The sequence below is a fragment of the Clavelina lepadiformis genome, chromosome 7 (genome assembly GCF_947623445.1).
Source record: "Clavelina lepadiformis chromosome 7, kaClaLepa1.1, whole genome shotgun sequence".
NCBI lineage: Eukaryota > Metazoa > Chordata > Ascidiacea > Aplousobranchia > Clavelinidae > Clavelina > Clavelina lepadiformis.
In genome coordinates, this window is record NC_135246.1 from 13,209,720 (window position 1) to 13,233,487 (window position 23,768).

General features: G+C 37.2%; 4 protein-coding genes across 4 annotated transcripts; 2 read left to right on the plus strand and 2 right to left on the minus strand.

The window, feature by feature from the left end:
* The first annotated feature begins 1,279 nt into the window (after positions 1-1,279).
* Positions 1,280-5,548, plus strand: LOC143465837 (uncharacterized). The gene is made up of 10 exons (XM_076964335.1): positions 1,280-1,706; positions 2,203-2,436; positions 2,553-2,678; positions 2,806-2,862; positions 2,973-3,040; positions 3,412-3,539; positions 3,691-3,883; positions 4,022-4,071; positions 4,154-4,321; positions 4,401-5,548. Exons 1-10 carry the CDS (start codon positions 1,696-1,698, stop codon positions 4,887-4,889), a joined length of 1,524 nt encoding a protein of 507 aa, XP_076820450.1. The 5' UTR covers positions 1,280-1,695; the 3' UTR covers positions 4,890-5,548.
* A 3,511-nt stretch (positions 5,549-9,059) lies between these two features.
* LOC143464976 (uncharacterized) lies at positions 9,060-12,249 on the minus strand. Its single transcript, XM_076963065.1, has 3 exons — positions 11,445-12,249; positions 10,247-10,348; positions 9,060-9,961 (listed from the first exon to the last, which is right to left on the minus strand). The coding sequence occupies exons 2-3, from the start codon at positions 10,325-10,327 to the stop codon at positions 9,383-9,385; spliced, it is 660 nt and encodes a 219-aa protein (XP_076819180.1). The 5' UTR covers positions 10,328-10,348; positions 11,445-12,249; the 3' UTR covers positions 9,060-9,382.
* Positions 12,250-12,887: 638 nt separating this feature from the next.
* On the minus strand, positions 12,888-16,542 carry LOC143464975 (matrix metalloproteinase-18-like). Its single transcript, XM_076963064.1, has 10 exons — positions 16,330-16,542; positions 15,724-15,913; positions 15,463-15,605; positions 15,097-15,316; positions 14,882-15,013; positions 14,606-14,756; positions 14,343-14,523; positions 14,053-14,194; positions 13,776-13,929; positions 12,888-13,619 (listed from the first exon to the last, which is right to left on the minus strand). The coding sequence occupies exons 1-10, from the start codon at positions 16,474-16,476 to the stop codon at positions 13,352-13,354; spliced, it is 1,728 nt and encodes a 575-aa protein (XP_076819179.1). The 5' UTR covers positions 16,477-16,542; the 3' UTR covers positions 12,888-13,351.
* A 4,534-nt stretch (positions 16,543-21,076) lies between these two features.
* Positions 21,077-22,603, plus strand: LOC143466098 (uncharacterized). Its single transcript, XM_076964710.1, has 2 exons — positions 21,077-21,965; positions 22,149-22,603. The coding sequence occupies exons 1-2, from the start codon at positions 21,121-21,123 to the stop codon at positions 22,234-22,236; spliced, it is 933 nt and encodes a 310-aa protein (XP_076820825.1). The 5' UTR covers positions 21,077-21,120; the 3' UTR covers positions 22,237-22,603.
* Positions 22,604-23,768: the final 1,165 nt, after the last annotated feature.

The window sequence follows — 23,768 nt, forward strand, 5'->3', positions numbered from 1 at the left end:
GTTATGTCAATGGTAATTGTAGGAAGTACGTGTGCACTTTAATGAGCTGGATTGTTTGTCTCACGACCCCTGGTTTATAATTACACTCAACTAGTCTTATAACGGGTGCAGAAATTCACACATTAAAGAAACGTAAAATGAAGAACGAAACTAATATAGTTATATATTATATAGTGGGAGTTATATAGTTTGGTCAGAAGGTGCCTTTGGCTATGTATTTTCTTATCAGAATTGTCATAGCCACGCTTTCTTGTCGGCAATCATGTTTTGATATAGTGTGCTTTATGATCCAGATTAAGTGTAAGTTGCATTGAAAAATAGTGATTCAAATAAATAGCTGTGCGGTAGCTTATTGCTGAAAATATTCACGATAGTTATATTTGTTTTGGAAGTTTATAGTTTTTACTGTAGCATCCGCGTCACTGCAGTTTTTGTTGCACGTTGCAGCGAGCTATAGTTTAATTTCTGTTCAATGTGTGCGGCATGCCGCTGTGTTTCCAAGGTACAATTAGCGCAGCACGCGTTGTATATAGAAGTGATGACGGGAAATTGGTGTAAGTCTTCCCGTCGCCAAGTTAAAAGCTTGTCCGATGTCGGCACAGCTGTTAGTTAGTCAGAAATGCAGCGAAGATCCATTCACTGGATTGATAATTGATATAGATAAAACCGTTTACATAGTCTCATGTTTCGCGAAAATAAGACAACTTTAGTGGTTTCGCTGCTTAATATTCAATGGCATCTCTGCAACATTCCTTTAGGGGTCCCGCTCAATGCATGTAATCTGTAGTTCAAAGTATAGAACATTACACAACCGCGTAATTACATCCTTCAATGAGCGTGTAATGGGTTTGTCGATGTAGTACAGTGCTGTTGCTTCAACATCGGGATTCTTAAAAGATCATATTCCCTCAAAACATCCTTCCCGCGCCCAGGACAACAGCTGTGCTTGGTCGTCTTATACGTAATTGCTGAAGGCCAAGAAGTTTCGTGGGTATGTAGGGCTAAGGTCGCGAATTGATTTTGAGGAAATATCGTCACTTCCTGTTTTAATTTGATCCCCTGGGTACTTGCTTATAGAATAGGTTTAGCCTTTGAGGCATCGATTGCATTTTTACAAATATTCTGCGCTTCGTCATTGCATTCATGCAAATGTAAGTGGTGCCATTTGAGGTTCTCGCCTACATGCTTAATCTCAAAAGCGATTTACTCATTTATATTATTTATCATTTTGCTTTGGTGCGTTCAATAACGCCATAATCCAACATTTAGCCATCGCAAATTTAATTTCGGTATTCACCATGACTTCGTTCTAAGCTTCATGATTAGATAGCGTGCTTGCATGATTAAATACACTTAACTGGTCTTACAGCCTTTGCATTCTGATAACAACGCACACTCATCAAGGGCGGCTGTTTGGGTACATTTGCGGTGGCCTTGCATTCTGGCATTTGTTGTGCTTCGTTGTAAGTTGGTAACACGCCTGTCGTGGACTTGGTTTCATATTTTGAAAGTTATAGTTTCCATACAAGAACTGGATTAATTCTTATTTTTCCCTCAGGTATTTCTTAGATGTACACAATACTGATATTAATTTATATCGTAGGAAAATAAAACAATCAATATACAAAATATTTTAACTGGAATTTTTGCGGTTTGAAGATATATACAACGACCAGCGACAACTATAAACCGACCATGCTATCCAGGTAAGCGTTGTGTGGATATTGCATTTATTTTCCTTCGAAATTCGTTTTGGCTGTAAGGCACACTTATATGATGTGAGCAATGAGCACATAACCCACAGGGCATTTAAAACACGACCTATAAATACGATATTATTGTTGCTTTTGAGCGAAAGATTAATGTGAAAGTTGCTTTGAGCAACTTTTTTCGAACAGTTATCTGTCAAGTTATTTAAACTTTCTTTAAGCTTATTTAACGCAAAATATACGAGCTCGGTTATAAGTTCGACACTAATCACATCGACGTTTCTCAACACGGCCTAACTTTATAGCCACGCACTCAGTTCCGTTCGACGTTCGAAGACGTTCAATTTTGACAGATGTACTGTATTATTAAGACTAGCGCTTCAGCGTATTTATTTAAACAGGTGGAGAGATCTGATGTTGTCCGGTAATGTTGAGTTGCCGACGTCTTTAATCTTTATAACAAAGTAAAAATTTGACTGAAATTTTTATATAGGGTAAAACCGGACAACAGTTGCGAGAAAAATCAAACAAATCCAATTGAAAGCGGTGACCAAGAGCGATTGTCCAAGCCAAACAGAGAAGAAACTGATAGCCCGTATCGGGAGATGAAATCAACCAAGTCCATTTCCTTCTGTCCTTGCTTTTGTTCGAGCGAGATCAGTGTTGAAAGCAAGCCATACAAACAACAGTACAGTCCCATACATGAAGGGGACAGGCTGTCGAGAATGTACGTGAAATAGTGTGATTTTCTTGTTGTTATTATCAAGCGTTGCAAGTTGTAAAGCTATAGTATTAGTTTTCATTTTTTACTATAGTCATAATTAACAAGCGAATCCCAAACAGGAAGGACAATTCTCATCTTGAACTTCCTTCAATGGAAGAGGAAAAGCGTGGGATGTGTGGACCCCTTCCTTGGTCCATCCTGCCCGTCCTCCTAAGCATCACATCGTGCATTGGATTTGTGACCACGTAAGATGTAATTAATGCAAATTATTGAGTATAGTCGATTCCGTTGATGAATTTAATAGCAGTCAGTTAAGTTGAAATAACGGTTTATCTCCTACGTAGGGTTTAACGTGTTTCTTATCCGTACCAGGTATCTATTTGCTAAAGCCAACTGCCACATTGAAAGATGGATTTTCCCCTACTTGAGGTATAACGTCAATGAAATTAAAATTAACTTCGACTGAAATTTCCCGTAATATTTACACAGCGGGTTTACGATTTGATAAGCTAACCATGATTTCAAAATATTTTTTACAGTTATACTGGAACAGAGCACCCGGAGTCCATGATATTTGGTTTAATTTTGAACACAGAAGGGTTTTTAGGTATTTTATGATAGTTTTTTTTTTGTTAATTTACTTAACAAGTCTGACGTGCTTTAAAATCCTATTAACTCGTTGGACTCACAGCTAAGATTTAGTTTGCATTCAGCAGACATTAGAAGAATAATACAGGGTGTTCACAAAGTCAATACAGACAATTTAAAAAAACTGATTAAGATAAATTGTCTAAAGACTTTGTGGACATGTTGTCATATACAAATCCCGTATAGGCTATTGCTTGAAACCTACACTCATAGACATAGACACAAACGTAGAGTCTAACCCAACAAGCAAATTAAGTTTCTGACACAGTCTTCAACACGTTTTTTGAAAGTCTTTGTTCTTATCTGCAGTAATAAATATTCTATATTTAGGACTTATCGTCGTGTTCCTCGCATGGAGGTTCTACCGTCACATGGGGCAGCGTTGCTTCTTGAATATGCTTGGATTGATGTTTGGTGGATTGTCTTGCCTGGGCGTGATCATGGTTGGAAATTTCCAGGTGACTGAAGATATTGTTTTGTGACAAAGCCTAAAATTGCTTGTCAAATCGCTGTAAACTTACGTTATTGCGCTCATAACATTTTAATTGATTGTATGGTGACATATGTCGGTCTTTTGTTCTTTGGATGTCACGTTTTGTGTGTCTTTAGGTTACCAAGGCTAAGATACCGCACTACATTGGCGCCGGGCTCAGTCTAATTATCGGAACATGCTATGGAGTTGTGTCGAGCATTTTAAGCCGTAGAGTGATGCAACAGATCCAACCACCTCTTAAATACGGAGCTTTCTTTTGCAGAATACGCTGTGGCATTGCAATTGTTATGGTGCTGTCGATCATCTGCCGTAAGTACCGCCTCCAGTATTTTTCATAATAACCTTTAACATACAGTGTCTGTTATCTAAATTCACATCTGTAAGCGCTTGTTACGTTTGTTTACAAATCCAAGTTATTGAGATTCTAAAACGTTTCATTGTATTTAGTATCTGGAGTGGGAATGTACAAAAAATTAACGCCGAGGAACCACACGGGGGTAAGTACAACACCCCTCCCACTTCACGGATAGTTTGTGTTGAATTCAATGTAACGCTATATCTTTGTTTACTCGTTTACAGGAGGTTGACCCAAATGCACCGCTCATGCTTGCAAATGGAAGTTGCCGTGATCTGCTGAGTAGGATCCCACTTCAAGTTCGATACATCGATTTGCTTGGCTCAACAACAGAGTGGCTTTTAACTGGCTGCATTCTGCTCTGCCTAAGTCTCTTTGCATATGAGTTCAAAGTAGGTTATAGTTGCCCGACAGTTAATTATTTCCAAAAACTCCAGATGCTCTTAATTTACTCGTGTATGTTTTTTGCAGTCGTTTAGGAATATTAAAGTGGTTCTTCTTGCCAGCAGCGGACCTCTTCATTGCAAAAGCCGAGCCTACCGAGGCCATATGACGTCATGCAGAGACAGCTACGCGATTTCAAATATCTCTGCTTCCAGAGGGCATGGCAGTTACTTTCATTCGACTCCGCACGACCAGCGTATAATGTATTCCAGGTCGCAACCCTTGCAACTTCAGTTATCAATGGGTGGTGTTTGTCATACGTCACACCATGATACTGCGGAAACCCCTCTGACGTCACACGACGATTGCGACGGGGTACCGGTTTATAAAGAAACGTTATCCCATAATGGTACTAGCGATAGTGGCATTGAAGACAACTTAAACAATCACGACAATCTATCACTTAGCCGGCTCTTCGGGAGCGAGAAAAGTTCTGCGACCTCATCTCACACTTTATTGTTAAACAGCATCGTGTCAAAATCTTTACCCAATATTTGTCAAACACAGATAGTTTAACAAAGGTAACGGAAGATTGTCAAGCACACAATTGCTTATGACATATGCAAACATATCAAAAGCATAACGACAACTACCGATTTACATTGCCGAAGAAATTTTTTGTCAAGAGCTCAACTGTTTTTTAATTTTCTCTGTTAATGGTAACATTTAAATTTGTTCCCAACAGAATAGTTGAAAACTAAAAAAATATGTTATGCAATTGATTAGGTTTTCAAATTTGATAGCTTATTGCAAATCAACGTGCATTGATTTTATTGTGTCTGATTTTATTTCTTTTTCTTCAATTACTTGTAATTGACGATTAGCGCTAAATTCGTCATTAATCTCTGTGATAATAATCGCTGTAATAATTTCACAAATCTAAGATGTATAATTAATTTTATGTAATATTCTATTATAGTGTGGAGTTTCGTGTTTATTTTTAGTTATTCAAAGCTAATGATCTGATTTCACTGCCAGGTACCAACATTCCATTACGTTTTACGAATTATGTGGCCTATACTGTGTAATGTACGTCATAGCATAGACTCACCATAGAGCAATGTGGATCGTGGTTTAACTGCAAGCCGCAAGTGTTTTGCATACACGCAACACATGTTGCTATCTGTCCTTGCGTATAGGCCTATTGCGCGTTTATAATAAAAAAGAGAACGTTAGATTTATCTATTATGAAATTTGCTTTACATAGGCTACTGCTAGACTAAACGCAGATAAAACAGTTTGCAAGTAAGATAACACTTAGCGATGAGATTATGGCAGCTCAGAGAAATTCATTGTTTGTTCACATTGGAAGCTGGAGAGCATTATGAGTTTGACAATTGTGGCATCGATAACCATAATCCACCATTTCAAAGAACTTCAGAAATGTAGAAGGCTATTTTTTTTATTTTGTTCATTAAAACTCGTTCCGAATTAAATTTTAAAGTCATTAGGCCGCTGGATTACAGTAGAATAACCGGTTTTAAAAGTTTTGCGTGTTCCACGTTACCCATTGAAAAAATGTTTGTAGTCCGCAAATCATATACATAAACTAGAAGTCCAGAAACTCAATAATGAATAACTTGTACCTCTATAAGACGCTCTAGCAAATCTCCTACCAAGTCATTAGTCAGTCAGTCATCCTTACTGGCTTTTTAATTTTTTACATTCATGCGTTGGTCGCTGCATGGGCTATATTTCTAACTAACTAACTTTCTAATACCAACCGCCCGAAGCACGCTACATATACGAATTGTATTTGGTAGCATATTATACGTGTGCAGTGTGCACGCCATGATAATACACATCGTTTGGTTAAGCAATATGATGTTATAAAGACGATTAACATTACATTGATCAAGTAGTGGCTCATTAAATAAACTTATGAAAATAAAATCCGATACCTCTATCCAATTCTGTTAAGTTACAACAAAAGACATAGAAATTTTGATCAAATATCTAATGGGTCTATAGCGTGTGTCTGAAAAACAAATTCCATAAATGACAATATCTCGTAAGATACAATCAGGAAACTGACGAACGCTACATTTACGCAATGCTTATCCAGTTGGGAGAAAGATATTAATGTAATTGTCATCTTACGCTGGACTTCATATAATCAAGAAGTATGTTTTACGGAAAAGGTGGCGGGTCCCAATTTAATGCGAAATTTTTTTTGTTTGGCCAATGTGATCGTTTGCACCGAAAAAAGATCATATCAAAACATTGTTGTTGAAGACAGCAACGCCAGATAAAAGGACATAGACCTTGTCATAAAATATGACCAGGCAGGCAATGCATGTGCTGCCTCCAACTGCAGTACTGCGGTAGCTACAACAACGGAAAAAGAGATCGACCTTGGTCTTTATCATAAACCCAGAGTGTTTGGGCAAGGTAAAAAATATGGCCGAATGCAAAACATGTGAACCGTATATAACAGGGGTGGCCAAACTGCGGCTCTCGAGCCGCATGCGGCTCCTTGAGCCTTTAATTGCGGCTCTTTAATGAATTTGGATTGTTGAATTAGACATGCATTTTCCCGGTCTAGACGAGTTGTTTGATCAGATTATGAAACAATGCGTTCTATCACACGTAGTAACGATGGACTCATTGTTAGTAATAATCAAATTACACTCCAAAAAGGACATTATTGTACAGAAGTGTGCTAACTTGTACACTGTAGTTAAGTAAACTGTCAGTTTGAAGCTGTACCTCAGGGCTGACCTAGTTTTAAGTCTTGGTTACGGTTATACTAATAATTGCAAAAAGACTTGGTGAAACCCAGGTGGAGACTCATAGTATCACCACGCAGCACGAATGTTAATCAATAGCTACACTTCGTTGTGAGTGAATAAATTCGTATTTTTTATTGTGTTTGTGTTGCGGCTCTTTTAAAGCTCGAATTTGTAATATGCGGCTCGAGCATGAAGCAGGTCTGGCCACCCCTGGTATATAATAAGAATGTTTCGGCCGTATATAATCGCAACCAGGTGATAATTGTATTGTTAATCTTAACAGCAACCCAACAATTTGTTTACAAATTTGTTTGTTAATCTTGACAGCAACCCAATCACATTAACAGATCACTTTAAAAATATTGGTAAAAGTTTTTCTAAGTTTTTTTTTTCTAAAAGTTTTTCTATTTTCTAGTCACAAAATTGATGAAAGTGTCGACAAATCATAAAGACAAGCGGCGGACGATGATGATTTAAAATATTTTGGGTGGTAGCTGCCCCCGTGTGGCCACCACTGTCTGGTGCTGATCTTGGTCAAATATTTTGATCGGGACTAGAAATTTCTGCTTTTTTTCATATTCATACTTAGCAGTTTTGCTGAACATTAGATCGTAAAAGTTAATTATGGTTTGATTGGTTTCTTTAATGTTTATTCTTGTAGGAGTTTGATTGGTTTGGCGGTCTGCATATGTTGCCATTTTCATTGGCTTTCTAGCACCTTTACTTTATCACCGTGATGTTTGTTTATTGCAGAGGTGACGAACCTGCGGCCCGCCAAACAATTTTGTGCGGCCCGCCAAACAATTTTGTGCGGCCCACCAAACGATTTGACAAACGCCCATACATGCAAGGCATATAGGACTTATAGGAAATTTAGGGTTGCCATACCGTCCGGAAAATTCCGGACATGTCCGGAATTTAGGGTTAAATTTTGCGTCCGGGAGACCAGCAGTCTTGAACGAAGCGTCCGGTGAGACCAGCAGTCTTGAACTTTCTTTCACCTGTTTCTAATCTTTGCGCAATGAGATATCAAAAGCTGATAGCACAATTGAGTGGCAGCAGTATGTCTTCAATAGATTGCCGCACTAAAATAAAGGGAGCAGCTAAAAATCTGCCAAATGAAGCGGTTGTGCTTGAATGCTAATTATTATGCAAAATGTTAAAAAAATTGTGCGGCCCGCTTGCTCAGCCGTAACTGACAAAGTGGCCCGCGTCATCGAATAGGTTCGTCACCCCTGGTTTATTGTATACCGGTAATACTATGCCTTTACTTCCATTGGCTTCTTTGGTTCAAATCATTCTTACTTTTAGTAATTCCATGCTCCCATGAAATGACTTTCAATGTTGATTGCTTTTTTATAGCTTACCTCCTACCTTTGGTACTTTTGTAATACCAAGACTTCAGTTCAGTTATAAATGTTCGTGAAGCGTCAAGATATTTTTGCACCTGCGTAACCATTCATTTGCAGTTTTCCTGCTATTTGTTTTGTGACTGTTGAAATGCACACAGCAAGCAAAAGTTATTGATGATGAACCTTAGTTTGCTGGCATTGTAAACTTTATTCGAGGCGTTGCGAACTACTACCGGGTCAGTGCACATGAAACAGCTTTAGTAAAAACACTTTTGGAAGCCAGAATTTATTTCGTCATAACTGTGGTGTGGTAGTTAATCGTGGAAGTAGCGATTAGATTAGAATCTAGCATTTAACAATGGCCTATTATGCAACATTTGCAACGTATACCAATTATAATTTATGTACCGTCACGAATCCATTTTCTTTACTTTTCAGGAACAGTATTACTGCTAACACTGGCTTCTGAGGACCATTCTAAAGCTGCAGGACTCAAGTGCATGAGCATGAAACAGCAAGCATTCAAATCTACGGAAAATCATGAGTTGGTTATTCAACATCATTTTACTTTTTAAAGCTGTTAAATAACAAGAACCCATAAGTTATCCCATGACTGTTAACTGTATTCAACTGCGAAGCAAAAGTATAGCAGCAGATCTTGAAGAAAACATGTAGGCAGTGATGCTGAAATGACATATTTTGAAATGGATATCTACTCTAAACGAAAACTGTATCACTTTCAGTATGCTCAGTGTTAAAGATGCATAATACAAACATACCTTGCAGACGGTTTTAGTTTGTAGATACAGTAATAATAAATGTATAAAAATTAATGGCAATAAAATGACGAGCAACGTTATTGATATCAACCTGTACCTTATAAAAAGTGCCTTTGGCTTAACTAAAAAAAGACTATAAATCGATATCAGTCAGCTTTATTGACTTTATAAGCATGTAAACTTGAAGTTAACAATGGTCTTTTCAGTTTAATTCTTCCGATTCGATTTTGTTGATTTTTATGCTGTTGATTATTACAAAGATTGGAAGTTGATGTTTTTGAGGGTGACTGAGTTATTGTTGATGTAGAAACCGCTGATGAATGGGATTGAACAGATCCCATAAGTTTAACATTCTTGTTTGGCACAGTTGAACTTTCATGTTGGTTGCTACGAACAATCATGGCTTGTTTAGCCACTTTCGATCTTGAAAATAGACGATCCATCTCTGGAGTTGCGTTAATTTTAGAATTGACAGCGGATGCACCAGATTTCTCGGAGTTCCTTTGACAAGGTTTCTGAGCTGAGCAATGGTCCAACGTTTTGAAAGTCTTAGTTTCAGCAAATTGTCTTTTTCTTTCAGACTGATGACACTTGAGCATCCATTTGCCCCTCCTGTTGCTACGCGGGGCTCTTCTTGGCAAGGATGCAATGTTTTTGTAAAAACAGAGGACAATTTTATCAGGTTTGTTCTGGATGTTTGCAATGACTTCATCATCAATACCATGCTAAAGCATTTTGAAAAAGGATCTATAGTAACTAGATAATTAAAGCATTCAATGTTTGATTTTGATTCCCTTTGGTCAAAATCAAGCTTGAATAGCTTATATACAAGTTAAATTAGAAATTCAAAAACAATACTCACAAGTCACGACACCCATGTTCAGGGTCAATGGGCAAAAATGAACATCATCATTAACATGTTTTTTTTTACTGTGTTACTACTTTTATGTTTTCTATAGACTTCACAAACAAAATTCTTAGATTAAGGTTACTTTCACAATTTCACAAACCTCTCTTAAATCAGCAAGATGTAAGTGAGCTGGATAACATTCAGGAAAAACATATCGGAGCAGTGATTCCATTTCTTCCATCTTTCTTTAAGCAAACTCACTCTACAGGTATAGACTAGTTAGATTAAGGTAGTCTTTTTAGGACAGTGCAGAAAATTGGAGATTAGAATACAAGTGCACAACCACAGGATGCCTTTGTATACTAGACCCCAGCTACTCAAAATGTGACGTCATCTGGTTGTCTACTTGTGTATTACACCCAAAATATTTCCAAGTTTGTTTAGTAATTATTTTACTAATTGACTTATTTAATCGGTATGCACATAAAAAAGTCTGGCGTGTGTGTTGATAAATCGCGGTGCCACAGTTTCCACTATGGTAGGGTTGCCATACGTCAGGATTTTCTCAGACATGTCCGGGATTTTAGCCTTCAAATCTGCGCCAGGTATAAATGTTAAAAAGTGTTTAAATGTCTGGGTTTTTGAATAATGCAGTTTATGAAATTTAACTGACAATATACTCACAACAAGAATTTGTTTAGTGCCAAAGATTAAACTTTGTTATTGTTTTACTGTACTGTTAAAAATGGCTAAGCAAAAATGTAAATTTACTGATGAGATGCAGGCAAGCTCTGAAGAGACCCTTTTAACCTATAAGGGTATCTTAACTTAATTAACCTGTTGAATTATTTATCTGACTCTATTGTTGCGTGCGGTTAGAATACTCTAACCTTTTGCCGGCCGAAAGGTTTTGATATTACAGCAAAAATAGCTTACAAGAAAAGGATTTTATTATAAGTGCTGTACACTTTCTCAATATCACAAATAACCAACAACATAAGTAATATTACTGCTTATAAGATGTCTATTGTCTATTTAACAGAAAGTTGCTGGACAAAGTAAATGTGGCAATTCTGTGCTTTTTCCCCTTGTGACATTGCTGCTGTCTTGCGGATGTAAGAACATATTGCAAAATGTTGTGTAGCACCTGCTTGGTGTCGCAAAAGTTGGTCATTGAGACTGTTAGGAATTTGGCCTTTTCTGATATGGTAACCCTAAACTATGGACTCTCATCACAATTCATACAATAACATTACTGGTACAGTAATAGGTCTGCTAACCTATCACTGTATTATGCTCCTAGACTAGTGATATCAGTATACTGATAAAGTCATACAAATCGGATCTACAGCCGATACCTGCAACTGCAAGGATCTCTACTATCTTGTACTTTTGTGCTCCAAGTGGAAAGCTTGCTGAATGAGATGGAGTTATATAGCAAACTAAAAAATTATTAGGTAATAATTCTGCAATACTCGATCCTGATAATGATATATGAGTGCAAAAGTAAAAGAGACAATCTTGAACTAGAACTAACAACTACATGTTGGAACCTCACATTTCAAATGGTAATAATGATTTTTAAAACTTAATTTGATACCGTCGCAATTGGTTCTTTTTCTTAACATACAGCAGTGCAAAAGTAAAATATTTTCTACTAGTGATTGATTCTACACTAGTCACCCTTCAGTACTGAGTATTGGGGACAGTAATCGCCATCATGCAGCCAATTACCCAGCTTACCCAAGAGAAAAATGCAGCATGATATGCAGGATGATGGAAGCTCTAAGTCTAAAAGGATATAAACAGCTGATACCATCGACAACATATATAATGCCTTTTCGACATAATACCTACGCTTTACGATCGTTGTTTGGGTCTCCAGTAACCGGGATAATGCCAAGTTTGTGTTTGACGCTATGCTATTATTTTCATCTCGTTAAAGGCCTTGTTCGGTGTTCTAAATTTATTCTTGTTGCGTAATTTTTCCAAATAGTCGAACATGCAATGTGGTATGCAATGTTTCGTTTTCTCACAAAGACCTCGGCCGTAGCTACATTGCGGCTGCAGATTGACGATGATGCTCCTTGTGCATTCTCCGGACGAAGAGCCTTCTATCGTGAAAACCGACTTGGACGACGGTTAACAGAGTTTTCTTGACAGTAAGAACTTAGAGCGAGGGGGACTCAAGCCTGATAGACGATAGCACGAAAAACTCATCTTGACTCTGAAGAACGACTTTTGACTTATGAGGGTATTTTAACTTAATTTACCTGTTGAATTATCTGACTCTATTGTTGTTTGCGATAAGAATACTCCAACCTTTTTTTGGTTGAACACGAACATAAGTATAACTACTGCTTATAAGATGTCTATTGAGTTGCAATCACCTTGACTAGCTTAGACAACTCATCTATTGATTTCGATGATTCACACGTCTAGCTCTGCTCGCTAATATAACGTGAAAACGATAACCTGACACCTTGACGCCTGAAGAGCGTGTTCGCCCCAGCATCACTGGCTGCTAAAATGCTGATCTAAAGAGGAGCAATGCTAGAAAAGTAGCAAAAGTAAGCTACAACCGTAGCCTACTTTACTGGACTACTCTAGACCGCGTGTTTTTTAAACGAGGATCATTTTAAATATAGCGCAAGCACGAAAAACGCGCATACGAAATCTACAAAGAGATTAATTACAAAGAAATCTTACAAAACAGCTGATGTTGTACGCCACAAAATAATTATCCCGACTTAAATGGTGGCCGTAATCTAAATATAACCTGGCAGAGACGTGTACGATAGTTAATTGGTCACATTTTTAATAAATATGTCTTTAAAACATAGTTCTACGTTTAAAAAAGAACAACATAGGACGCCTGCGCAATATGTTATCAACACAAACGATTACAAGACCTGAGCACATGAAATAAAAAAAAATTCAAACGCTTAAGAACATTGTTGTGGTTGCGATATAAAGAATGCCCAATTGAATTATTATATAGACAACTATATTAATCATAAGTTGTAAAGCAGCAATACAAAAAGATATGGCACAAATGTATAAATATAGAGAGGTTATATATATGTATAGGCTATATGTAGGCGGTTATATGTAACCTAATGCTCAGTAGTGCTTGGATTAAGTTGTGCTATACTTACATAAAAAAATAACTTCATGCTCTATTATAGCAACAACACCTTCAAATCAATTGAACAACTATAATTTAGTAAGTGCATGGGTAGGTGTGCCTGAGTTAACAGATTAATCAAGCGATAATAGAATTCAAGACTGCCATCGTCATTGTTGTAATGACAAAGAAAGAAGATTTTGTAAGGGTTATTTGCGAACCACTGCCGTGACCACCGTCGTTGTTGTCGTTTGTACTTTGAATTGAAGCCTGATTGTCATCGGTCTGTTCATTGCCATCATTTCGAATGAGAGTGTTGTCTTTGCACCCCAACCACCATTCGTCAGCGCGACGTGGGTAGGGATAACGGTTGGATTCGGCGACTTGGATGCGTTCATCGTCAAACCTGCACGTTTTTTTCAAGTTAAGTCATCAGAGGTTATACGAAATTTTCGAATACCATGCACCAACCGACCAATGCAGCAGTAGCCTATATCAATATATGCAGTATACATACAGTCTTAATCTTACATTACTGTATAAGGTGTTATAAACTACAAACCTGTAGTATAAGCCGTCTCGGAAAAAGTATGTTTTCCCATTCCACTGAAGAGATGCATCTATGTTTTCGGGAAGGCCGCGCCATACAGATAACGATTTTGGGTAACCTGGATCAGTAGCTCGTCTTTGAGGGTTATAGCGCCAGTATTTGGCACCTACAAATTGATCGGTTGAAGTCCTTGACGTTCCAATATCAAACGATTTTATGAGTTGTGTACTTCTTTTAAACAGCTCAAGATATAAGTCGTAAGAATTGCAAGTGAGTAGATTCAACCCACCTTTTGTAAAGTAGATTTTGCCGTTTCCACTCCATTGAAAAACAGCGTCAATACTTGAAGGGATTCCAAAATAAACGCTTGATATTGGTAGCGGGTAACCACGTACCCGCCGATCTCCCACAAACCGGTAAACTCGACTTCCCTTTACAATAAAAGAAACTATTATAATGTAATATGTACAATGTTACATTCAACATCATATGCCTTCACGTAATTATTAATAACATAATATTAATTATCAGTAATTGTATTTATGTGGCTGCACGTTTTCTCAAATACTGAAATAATACCTGAAATATGTCTGTATAACCGTTATACGATAAAGCTGCATCGATTTTTCCCCGAATGTTCCACACACTTGCTGTTTTCTGTGGGTAGCCTTTGTCGGCTCCTTGATCATTCAATCTCCAGAACTCCTGACCCAAGAACGCGTAAGTACTTCCGTTAGTCAGGCGAGTAATGGCATCAAATCTGTAACAAAAACGAAAAATTTAAAAGCTGTATAATATGACGACGTTATAACAACATGTAGTATACAGCAGAGAACGCAGACCTTCCATTGCAAGCACCAACTGGTGGTACCAGGGTGGTAGTAGTAGGTCTTCGAGTGGTTGTACGAGGCTTCCTGGTTGTTGTGGTAAGTCGAGTGGAAGGAGGCATTCCTGATGGTTTTACATATGGCTCACCGTACAGATGTTGAATTGCTGTGTATGGAAAGGTTTATACTGTACAAGTAGTTGTTGTTTCAGTTATGATTAAATCGTCAGCATTTGTTGGTAGTCCTATTCTTTCCGGTTACGGTTCATTTGTTGTCGTAACGTCAACTTACCTCGAATGTCGTCGAAATGAAGACCTTTGGATTGTGGGTTATAGAAAGGAGCCATTAACGCTTGTTGTACGTCGCTGTGCGAAAGTCCGAGGCTGTGACCGAACTCGTGCGCAGCCACGATGCGAAGCTTAGCTGCAAAAAAACATCCCCATTAAACCGAATAATTCACTTTTGATATATACGCTTCGAGTTAAAGCAGTGCGTATCAAATTTACCTCCACTCCTGAAAGACGAGGTAAAAAGTGTCCACTGTTCGGATTCATCAAAGTGAGCGTCTCCGCCATATGTAGGGAAGTAAGCATGAGCAAGTGTTTGTCCTTCTCCGTCAAAAGGATCCCCATCTCCGTGGGCACCGCTAGCAAATTTGATGTCAATGTCAGCCTTAGTACTGCCACTAACTTCTTGAAAGGTCAAGCCAGATTCATCAGCCCACCACTACCACAAAAATCACGTCGTCACTTTTCTTTCAATTTAACATTATGACAAAAGTAACACCATTTGGAGAAGGTTGACACTAGGGGTATTTTGCAAACCGGTATATAGGTATTTGCACAAATAAATAAGCTATTTACAAAAGATACCTTGAAAGCTTCTGCAATTTCTTTGGTCACATGGCTTCGTTTCAAGTCTGGAGTAAAATTCAAAATTTTATAGGTTAAATGTTTCTTTGGCCATCTGCTGCCTTGTATAGCATATCTTCTTTTTCGTTTGGCGTTATCCGTGCCTACGCAAAAAAATTGTGTTCATAGTGATAAAGTTAGTTACTTAAAACGAAAATAGTCAGTTTTTTCATGTAAATATTGTTTTTATAAATCTGTACTGTTAAATATATTAAGGTTTACCGGATATATCAGAATTGCCACATCGCTTGGCCGACATTTTTTCTGTTGTAAGCTGATCCAATTCTCCAGTCATTGGAATACCGGCAAATCTCTGAAACGATTTGATCGCCTTGGTCAAGGATTCCAAAGTTTGGAGATTTCCACTCATCGGATCAGGTAGTTGTAAGTGACCATATTGCCTCAAGTAAGACTGTAATGAACGATGAAAAGCGTTAAAAACATGTATGTTGATAATAAGGCAAAACAGTTGTGGTTTTAATAAAATTAATTTTTATCACCGTATTAGTGATGACAATGATGACAATTCAAAAAAATCATAAAGTTTTCTAAACCGTGCTGTGGTCAATTTTTTCAACAAATTAATTGTATGTAGGTTTATGTTCAGGCAAAGTAACAGCCTTGAAAACAAAAACTTTTGCGACATCCGCATACTGATTGATAAGGTTTTCAAATATCATTGAAAGAACAGTTAAAAGTAGGTTAATTGCTCAGTGGGGCATCATTACGGCTTAGACTGGTATCTTTAAACTAATGTATAGACTATAGAGTATAATATGGACTAACAAGATTCCATGCGGTTTTACATTCAAAAGCTAATATACTTACCATGGCAAACGTCTGTGATACTGCTGCGCTTTCTGCGCCTTGAAGGCACAAGATTATACAAAGGGAAGCAAAAGCAAAATGAAATATTTTCATGTTTTTGTCAATTGCGCTGGCAGGGTATGGCAAATTGCGTTTGCAGAAATTCATAAAATAAATATTACAAAAGTAACACCTTTTTGTCACGTTTTTATTCTGTAGAAAAGAAAAATTTACTGCATTCTGGTGAAGTACATAAATTCTTAAAGGACAGTATGCTGTTTAGGTGCAGCACGTCTGCACACGCTAAAATGAGAAAGTCTGATAAAACTGTTAAAATCAAAACTGATAATACTAGTTCAACTAAGCGCTTTTTGCGTAAATATAAACTGGGATTTCTAAAAAAACCTGCCAGTTTCCACGCCCAATCTATACCAGGAAGCGGAACAAAAAGTATAAGTCAGAAATTTATGGCAGATCTTTCACGTCGTAATTATATCAATAATAATTACGCAATTACTCCAAATTATTTTAAAATAATTCTGCTGATTAATTAAGATGAATTCTGACAACGTTAACCAGCAGCAACCTCGCAATAAAACCTACTCGGGGCTATAAAAGAATGACAATAAAATCTATAAAATCATGTCAACTTTCTTTGCTTGTCTCTTTACTTGATCGCAATCGAAGCTGATGTGTGAAAATTTGCCGCAAACGGCTTTTTATACCCGTCGGCTAATAGAAGAATATACCTGTCGTAAAACTTTTTCTGATAAGCTGACGTCATTTCTTCGGCCTACGTATATGACTTGTCGAGTGTTTCCCAGACATGTAGCGAGACAAGCCTATAGAGCTATACCTTCTATATAAAACCATGCTGCTTTTGTGTGAGCTGCGTGCCTTTTCTCCATACTCGCAAGATTCACATGATCGGTTTGAGAGTATTGCCTTATAAGGTAAAACCGAGTTAAACATTTTGTCAGGCAAATCCTACTTCCAGGTGTCTATCTATTTAGAAATAAAGCTTTCAAGTCTGTCACTTTATGCTGTAAGTAACTAAATATGTTTTACTATTTACCCTTTAACCCACACGGTTTTGCTTGAATAAACCCATTATTTAAATAAAATTACGCCTCACCCGATGGTATATATATATATACATGATGACGTAAAGGGTGTTTTTAATTAAGCGGTCGGCCAAGCATGTGATGCTGCGAGAATAAAAATTAAATGTCAAAATGCAGCAAACACATAGCGACAAGACAAGCTAAAGTTTGACTATTGCATGAGTTGTAAATTTAACACATTATAACTTAGTCTTAGCAACACACGGTGTCCTATTTGTTATATCGCAAAACTGCTTTAAATCAAAGGGTATTCACGTTCATAACCCATACAAACGATATTTTCATGAGGTCCAACTTATTGTGCCAAGTGAATAGGAAGTAAAGTTTCTATGAGGAAATACAGCATTGAAACATGTTGGGTTATCCCCAATGTGATGAATTTTAAAATACCGCTCACGTAGCAATGCAGAGCATAATCACGTATATGGAATGTAGCTGAGGTATATCGTTAAACAACACCGAATATATATTAAACAAAGTATACAAAGCAAATCTAAAAAGCTTCCGTGCAAGTATTGTGATTCACTCTATTTCAGCATAACTATAGGATATAACTTCCGTAGAATTTTGCTGACTTTGTGTTTATTGTTTGCATTGTCAATGAGCGTTACGGAAAGGGCAACAGCTTTTTAAGCATAAATGGAATGCCCGCAAATGTAGTATAATCGAAAGAAAAGAACAAATATGACAACGCATACCTAACATTTCCTCACATCAAAACAAGTATATAAAAATTTTACATATTTTGTTGAGATATTTGACAATATATTCAGCACAGCATCAGACATGGACACTTATGTTCCTATATTTTTTAGATACGACAATTTTTCGCCCGACAAGCCCCAATAAGATTGCTTTATTTGTGCCAAATGTCCGTTGCGCCTTCGCAAACAGCGAAGTTACAGCTTCTAATTGATCTTGTACATGTCGGCAAAGATCATGTCACAATGATATCATTTGAATTGCCCACACAGCCAGGTTGATGACCAATATTGTATAACTAGCTATGGGTTGCTATGATCCACGTAGCAAACACGGAAGCTAAGTCCATATTAGAGGAATGTGTTTACGTTAGCAATAATGTTGCTATTTGCGTAACATAACGTTGCCAATAGTGAGGACAATTTATAGGCCTCTGCAATGCTATTTTTCATATCCATACTTTGTAAAAACTCAGAAAATAGGAAGTCTGTACAGTAAAAGGCATTACATATATGGTTTATGTAGTTTTCACGTTGTTGTTAAACTCAATGCTTTGCATTGAAATTTTGTTATACTTTCGTAGACAAGTAAATATTAGAAGGGTGAAAATCTGTAAATACATTAACTATCCTCATCAAACAATGTGCATTTATATTATACTTACACGACAACATTATCTACCAAAAACAGAAAAGGACCCGATACAACAGCGGGGTTTATAGCACCCGTTCTTTTTATTCAACCATATTAAGTAATATAAATTTTTCCGGAAAGTGCATGCGCGGCTTTTCCGTGTTGTATATTAAGGTTGAAGTAATTTAAAGCATGCAAAAAAGAATGGACAGAGCTTCCGGCTTAGGTCAGTAACATATCCGTCCTTGTATTGTTTACCACTTGCGTTATTCTTTATTTCATGCATACCTGTAGCTCTTACGTAATTAAGCAACGTAAAAGGAGCTTAGTAGATAAAGACAATGTTGTTGTAATATTAGTGATCTAAACAAATTTTTCGAACGTCATAGTACCAAAAATCGTCATAAGACGTCTAAACTTAGATGAGTCTACGATTTTCGGAGGTCAATAAACTTACATAAATTCGTATACAGTAGCCGCCCGTAGGAGCGCATTTAAGGTTGTAAATACGCCGACTTTTCCATACACGTGCATTGGCATGTCAAACAGAATCTATTGTAATGCTATTTGCTGAATCACGTGCTGAAACAGATCAGAAGTTTTGTAAAGTCATTGCGCGTTATGCAACATAACGAGTCTGTAAAGGTTTTTCTGAAAATGTCGTTCGGTTTCTGGTTAAAAGTAGAACAACTGTACCCACAAACGTTGATCGCAAAGTTGACCGTGTCAAGTTACCTCAACCATACGCCCAAATGAATTATTTAAATGTTTTGTGAAACACGAACCGCGAACCGCAAATGATATGAACAACAATGATTTATTGGGTTAATGACACCAGCGCTACCTCACGGCAATCAAGCGAGCATTGCCACGTAGCCTACTGCTTATTGTTTGACACAAGGTCGAAGTAAGCATAGAAAAAATACAGGAACGAAACAATTTTTAGTTATTACCATTACGTCATGTTGCTTAATTTATTCTGTAAAAACTAAACGCCCCCGACGTCTTCATGGTTGACGTCCTTGTTTCACTCTTGTCTTCCGTGGTAGTCAGTAGTAACAATTAAGTCATCGGTTTATATCTAAACGCGTCACGCAAATGTAAAAATCTTACATAGTAACTTTACACAATTGTGTAGCCAGCTGATTAAAGGAGGAAACAATTTTTGGTCTAAATCAGAGAAAAGGACCATGTTCATTTACATTGATTCACAACAGTTACTGAATCAGCACCAAACAATTTGTTATGAATCAAAACTAACTTAAATAAATCTCTCATTTAGCCCTTTGTGTCCCAAACAAAGCATTGCGGTGGTAAGTAATACTTTGCGAAAGAAAATGTCGTCAACCGCAAAAAGGTCGCTAAGGTTAAGTTTAAATCTAATTCGCTGAAGTGACATCAACCATAAATCAAGTTAATAAGTTATGATGAGGTCACGATTTTAATGACTTCTAACTAATTCTAATTCTAACGGAAGCGATGAAGGTTTTTTAAAAGCGCTCATGGTTGCAACATCGACACTTTTCAGTTTAAAAAAGAAAATGCGGTCGCATCCTACGGGAATCTGGTAATTTGATTTTTGTGTATTAACACAGTTGAACGTTTGGCGCTGAACGTAACAACATTTTGATGTCTTTATTGTATATTTATAGGCCATCTATAAATTAAAATTGTTGGTGCCACTTATTTTGGAAACAAAGGGCAAACAAATCCTGCTTTTAATATTATTGGCGGTTCGGTAGCTAGTGGTTAGAGCACTGGGCTTGCAATAATGCGGCCCACGTTCGATATCCAGTGGCGCTATCGCTTAAATGCTCAATGAGGGTGTGAAGAAATGTTTGCACTCAAACCCAGTTAAATTTACCGGACTTTTCACAAGAAAAGGTAAAAATCGTAATATATATACAGTATGTAACAAAATGTGCTACTTGACGTTGTAAATTATTGTATACCTTTTACCTCTTTTATTTGCAAACGATACTAAAAAAGACAACAAACCTATATAAGTATATAATATGCCATTTAAATGTTGACCATTGGTAGTTAGTAAAGACGGCATGCACACATATCGCTTTATCTGCAAAGATAATGCCATAACTTGACGTGCCAACATCATGGCTTATCAGACGTTTTCCGACCCTGGCGCATTATTATGTTGCGTCACAATAATGAAATAGAGGTTATACACGTTTCTTTAAAAAGACAAAGCTTTCGTCGGTGGGGAATCCCTCATCAAAGTGGCCCCTACACTGTGCTAATACATTACAGTGCGCCAGCATATATAAGAACAGAGAGAGTCCTGCATTTGCGACATTTGCTTTTTGTTTATCTAAGTAAAAGGTATCGCGAAAACATGCTTTCAGCGGAAGAAACTCTAACTTTGTTTGGACGGGCAATGTGCATCCCAAATTATCCCGTAGCTGACGCTGAAAGTGTGGAGCCTGATATTGATGAAAGTTTGTTTGCCAAAATAGAACGAAGGCTAAAAAAGGTCGCGGGACGATACCCAATCAATTTCTTACGTTTCAATTACGTAAGAGTCTACGAAGTTGGCCATTTAACTGGCAATGAACTGTTACGTTGTATGACATCAGTTCTACGAAATAGGGAAGTTTACCGCACCGGAAACTGTATTCTATTCTCAATCGAAGATAAATACAAGTTTGCTTTGTTGGTGTTCAAGGGAAAATGGGTTGAGATCATAACGCCCCCGGTAGAGGTGGACCAGCACAGATATTTCTTTTACAAGCTCTTTGATGACGAGGCTTTCAAATCATTCGACTTTAAATGCGAAGAAGTGCACAAGTTGCGGGAGTGTTTGCCAGAAAAATTTACCGCCTTTATGCACCAACCAGTGTCACAAAATGTTTCTTGTCCATACACCTCTTCTTTTTTGGGTGTGTTCAAGGACATATCTCTTTTTTGTGTCGACGAAAAATGGGACGAGCCCGGAGCGACAAACGAGATCAAAACGTCACTTCTCGCCTGCCTGAAGCTTGCAATTGATTCCGATCAAGCAGGAAAAATTCAGAATGTTTTGCTCTACAAAAGCCCGGATTTTGAAAGCTTCAAGGATGACATAGTTTCTGCGTTTGTTGAAACCCACCAAAGGGAACCCACTCGCCCGGAAATGATCAAACTTATCAGAGAAAAGAGAGCGCAATGTCGTATGGAAGAGATTAAGTCCATAATTTGCAAGTAAGTTGATATATATTCAATATGTGGCAATTGGTCTGTGTGGTTCTTTATTGATCTGCGGTCTACTACTGATTACTATAAATATAGATTACATTTTTGAATTTCAACTGCTTTAATGTTAGCATAATCCACGGATTATACAGTATACTTGTCCTTGACAACATTTGTTATTGTTTTTCTCAGAGCACTTCATCAGAATGAAAACGGAATGTTCACGGAGGAAGAGGTGAAACGGGTAATTCAAGAAACAAAAGAATTTTATGAGCTTTGAAAAACGGAAAAAGCATTTTTATTTCATTCTTCACAAACCTGTGTCGCCTGATGCCGCGTTGTTGGAATATTTATCTTTACAATGCATTTACTTGTGAAAACATACGTTTATCTTGCTTATATCGAACTATGTACATATGGTACTGTACGTTCCTTGTCTGAGAAAACATAATTTGATCAAATGCTTTTATGTTAAACTACTTCGCAAAACGTGTAACTTACATGGTTGTGCTTTTGTTGAAATTGTGTTTTTGCATTTTCTATTCCGTCTATTGTCTTTCAATTAACTTTTTTCTTTTCCTTAAGTTGTTTTTAGTTGTAAATTGGACAGTATTACACCTGCAGTTTTATAAAATGTGTACGTTTCATTTTTTGAAGTGATCATGAGGATGTATAAATAGTGAAAGATTTAAAAGCAGAACCACGAAAGCATACTTGGGAGAGCAGCAAAAGCAGTGGTTTGCAATTGTACAACAAACATGATTCCCTTTGATGCTATATAGGTCCTGAAACTACTTTACAATGCTGAATTGGAGTAACTAGTACGAAAAAAAACAGAAGCATGCAAACATTTGAATTTAGTTTTTGTGGAATAATATACTTGGCTTAAGACAACAGAAAACTTTTTTATGTATAGTTTCTTTTAACCGAAAAAATAACTTCGATTCCACCACTTTTTGCTAAAATACTAACAACTTAAGTGTAGCTGTGTGATCTACTGTAAATTGAAGGCCGTCAGGTACAATATCATCTTATGTGGTGAGTTATGTGACGAACAACAGATTACAAGAATTTAGGAAAACAAATCCGTACCACTCTTCACTGGTCGTGATACAAAACGTGTGTGGCAAACGTTAGAAAGACTATAACCCTATTACACCAGCATGGCTCAATTCATGGTTTCACAACAATGAAGTTCCGTATAGCATTCTACAAGAAAAAACTTTCGGTTATGGGTAGTCCCCTTTGACGAAATCTTTGGATCAAACCAAGTTATACAGGTAGGCTAGGTTGTAATACGACTAGTTACAAACTATACAAAACGATTTACGTAGTACTTTTCAGCAATAATGCGTGAATTGTGCACGAATATCTCCAAATATACAAAGCTGCTCTCAGGTTTATACCCGCACCAAAAATTATTTACCTGGCTGTTTTTGCTAAATTATTATTTGACAAAACTTGCAAAGTATATTGTTATTTTATTGTTTTAATTTTGTTTCTGCATCTTCTTTTCGCCGTTCAATAACGTTCGTTATTTTTTTGATTTTTTGACTTGGATTTAGCTTGTAGCTCTACCGTGGATAGCAGAAAACTGAGTTTGTGGACTGCTTACGTAGGCTACATTACTTAACACTTTTTGGAGAAATCCTGAAGGTCATATACTGTAAATAAGTTAACAACAGAACCTCAGGTGTAGTCGGGAGAGAAATTGTTTTTTGTTGCAGTGATACACCGCATATAACCTACTTATCATGTGATGCGATCATGAAACGACATTACCCTACAGTACGCTGCTGCGAGAGTAATTAT

Excerpts from the sequence above, each read along its gene's own strand:
- LOC143466098 (XM_076964710.1), top strand. The coding sequence starts at position 21,121 with ATGCTTTCAGCGGAAGAAACTCTAACTTTGTTTGGACGGGCAATGTGC. Across the intron at positions 21,966-22,148 it reads ATTAAGTCCATAATTTGCAA|AGCACTTCATCAGAATGAAA; the intron begins GTAAGTTGATAT and ends TGTTTTTCTCAG.
- LOC143464976 (XM_076963065.1), bottom strand. The coding sequence starts at position 10,327 with ATGGAAGAAATGGAATCACTGCTCCGATATGTTTTTCCTGAATGTTAT. Across the intron at positions 9,962-10,246 it reads ATCTTGCTGATTTAAGAGAG|CATGGTATTGATGATGAAGT; the intron begins GTTTGTGAAATT and ends AAAATGCTTTAG.
- LOC143465837 (XM_076964335.1), top strand. Across the intron at positions 2,679-2,805 it reads TGCATTGGATTTGTGACCAC|GTATCTATTTGCTAAAGCCA; the intron begins GTAAGATGTAAT and ends TATCCGTACCAG. Across the intron at positions 3,540-3,690 it reads TCATGGTTGGAAATTTCCAG|GTTACCAAGGCTAAGATACC; the intron begins GTGACTGAAGAT and ends GTGTGTCTTTAG.
- LOC143464975 (XM_076963064.1), bottom strand. The coding sequence starts at position 16,476 with ATGAATTTCTGCAAACGCAATTTGCCATACCCTGCCAGCGCAATTGAC. Across the intron at positions 15,317-15,462 it reads AAATTGCAGAAGCTTTCAAG|TGGTGGGCTGATGAATCTGG; the intron begins GTATCTTTTGTA and ends TTTTTGTGGTAG. Across the intron at positions 13,620-13,775 it reads CGAGACGGCTTATACTACAG|GTTTGACGATGAACGCATCC; the intron begins GTTTGTAGTTTA and ends AAAAACGTGCAG.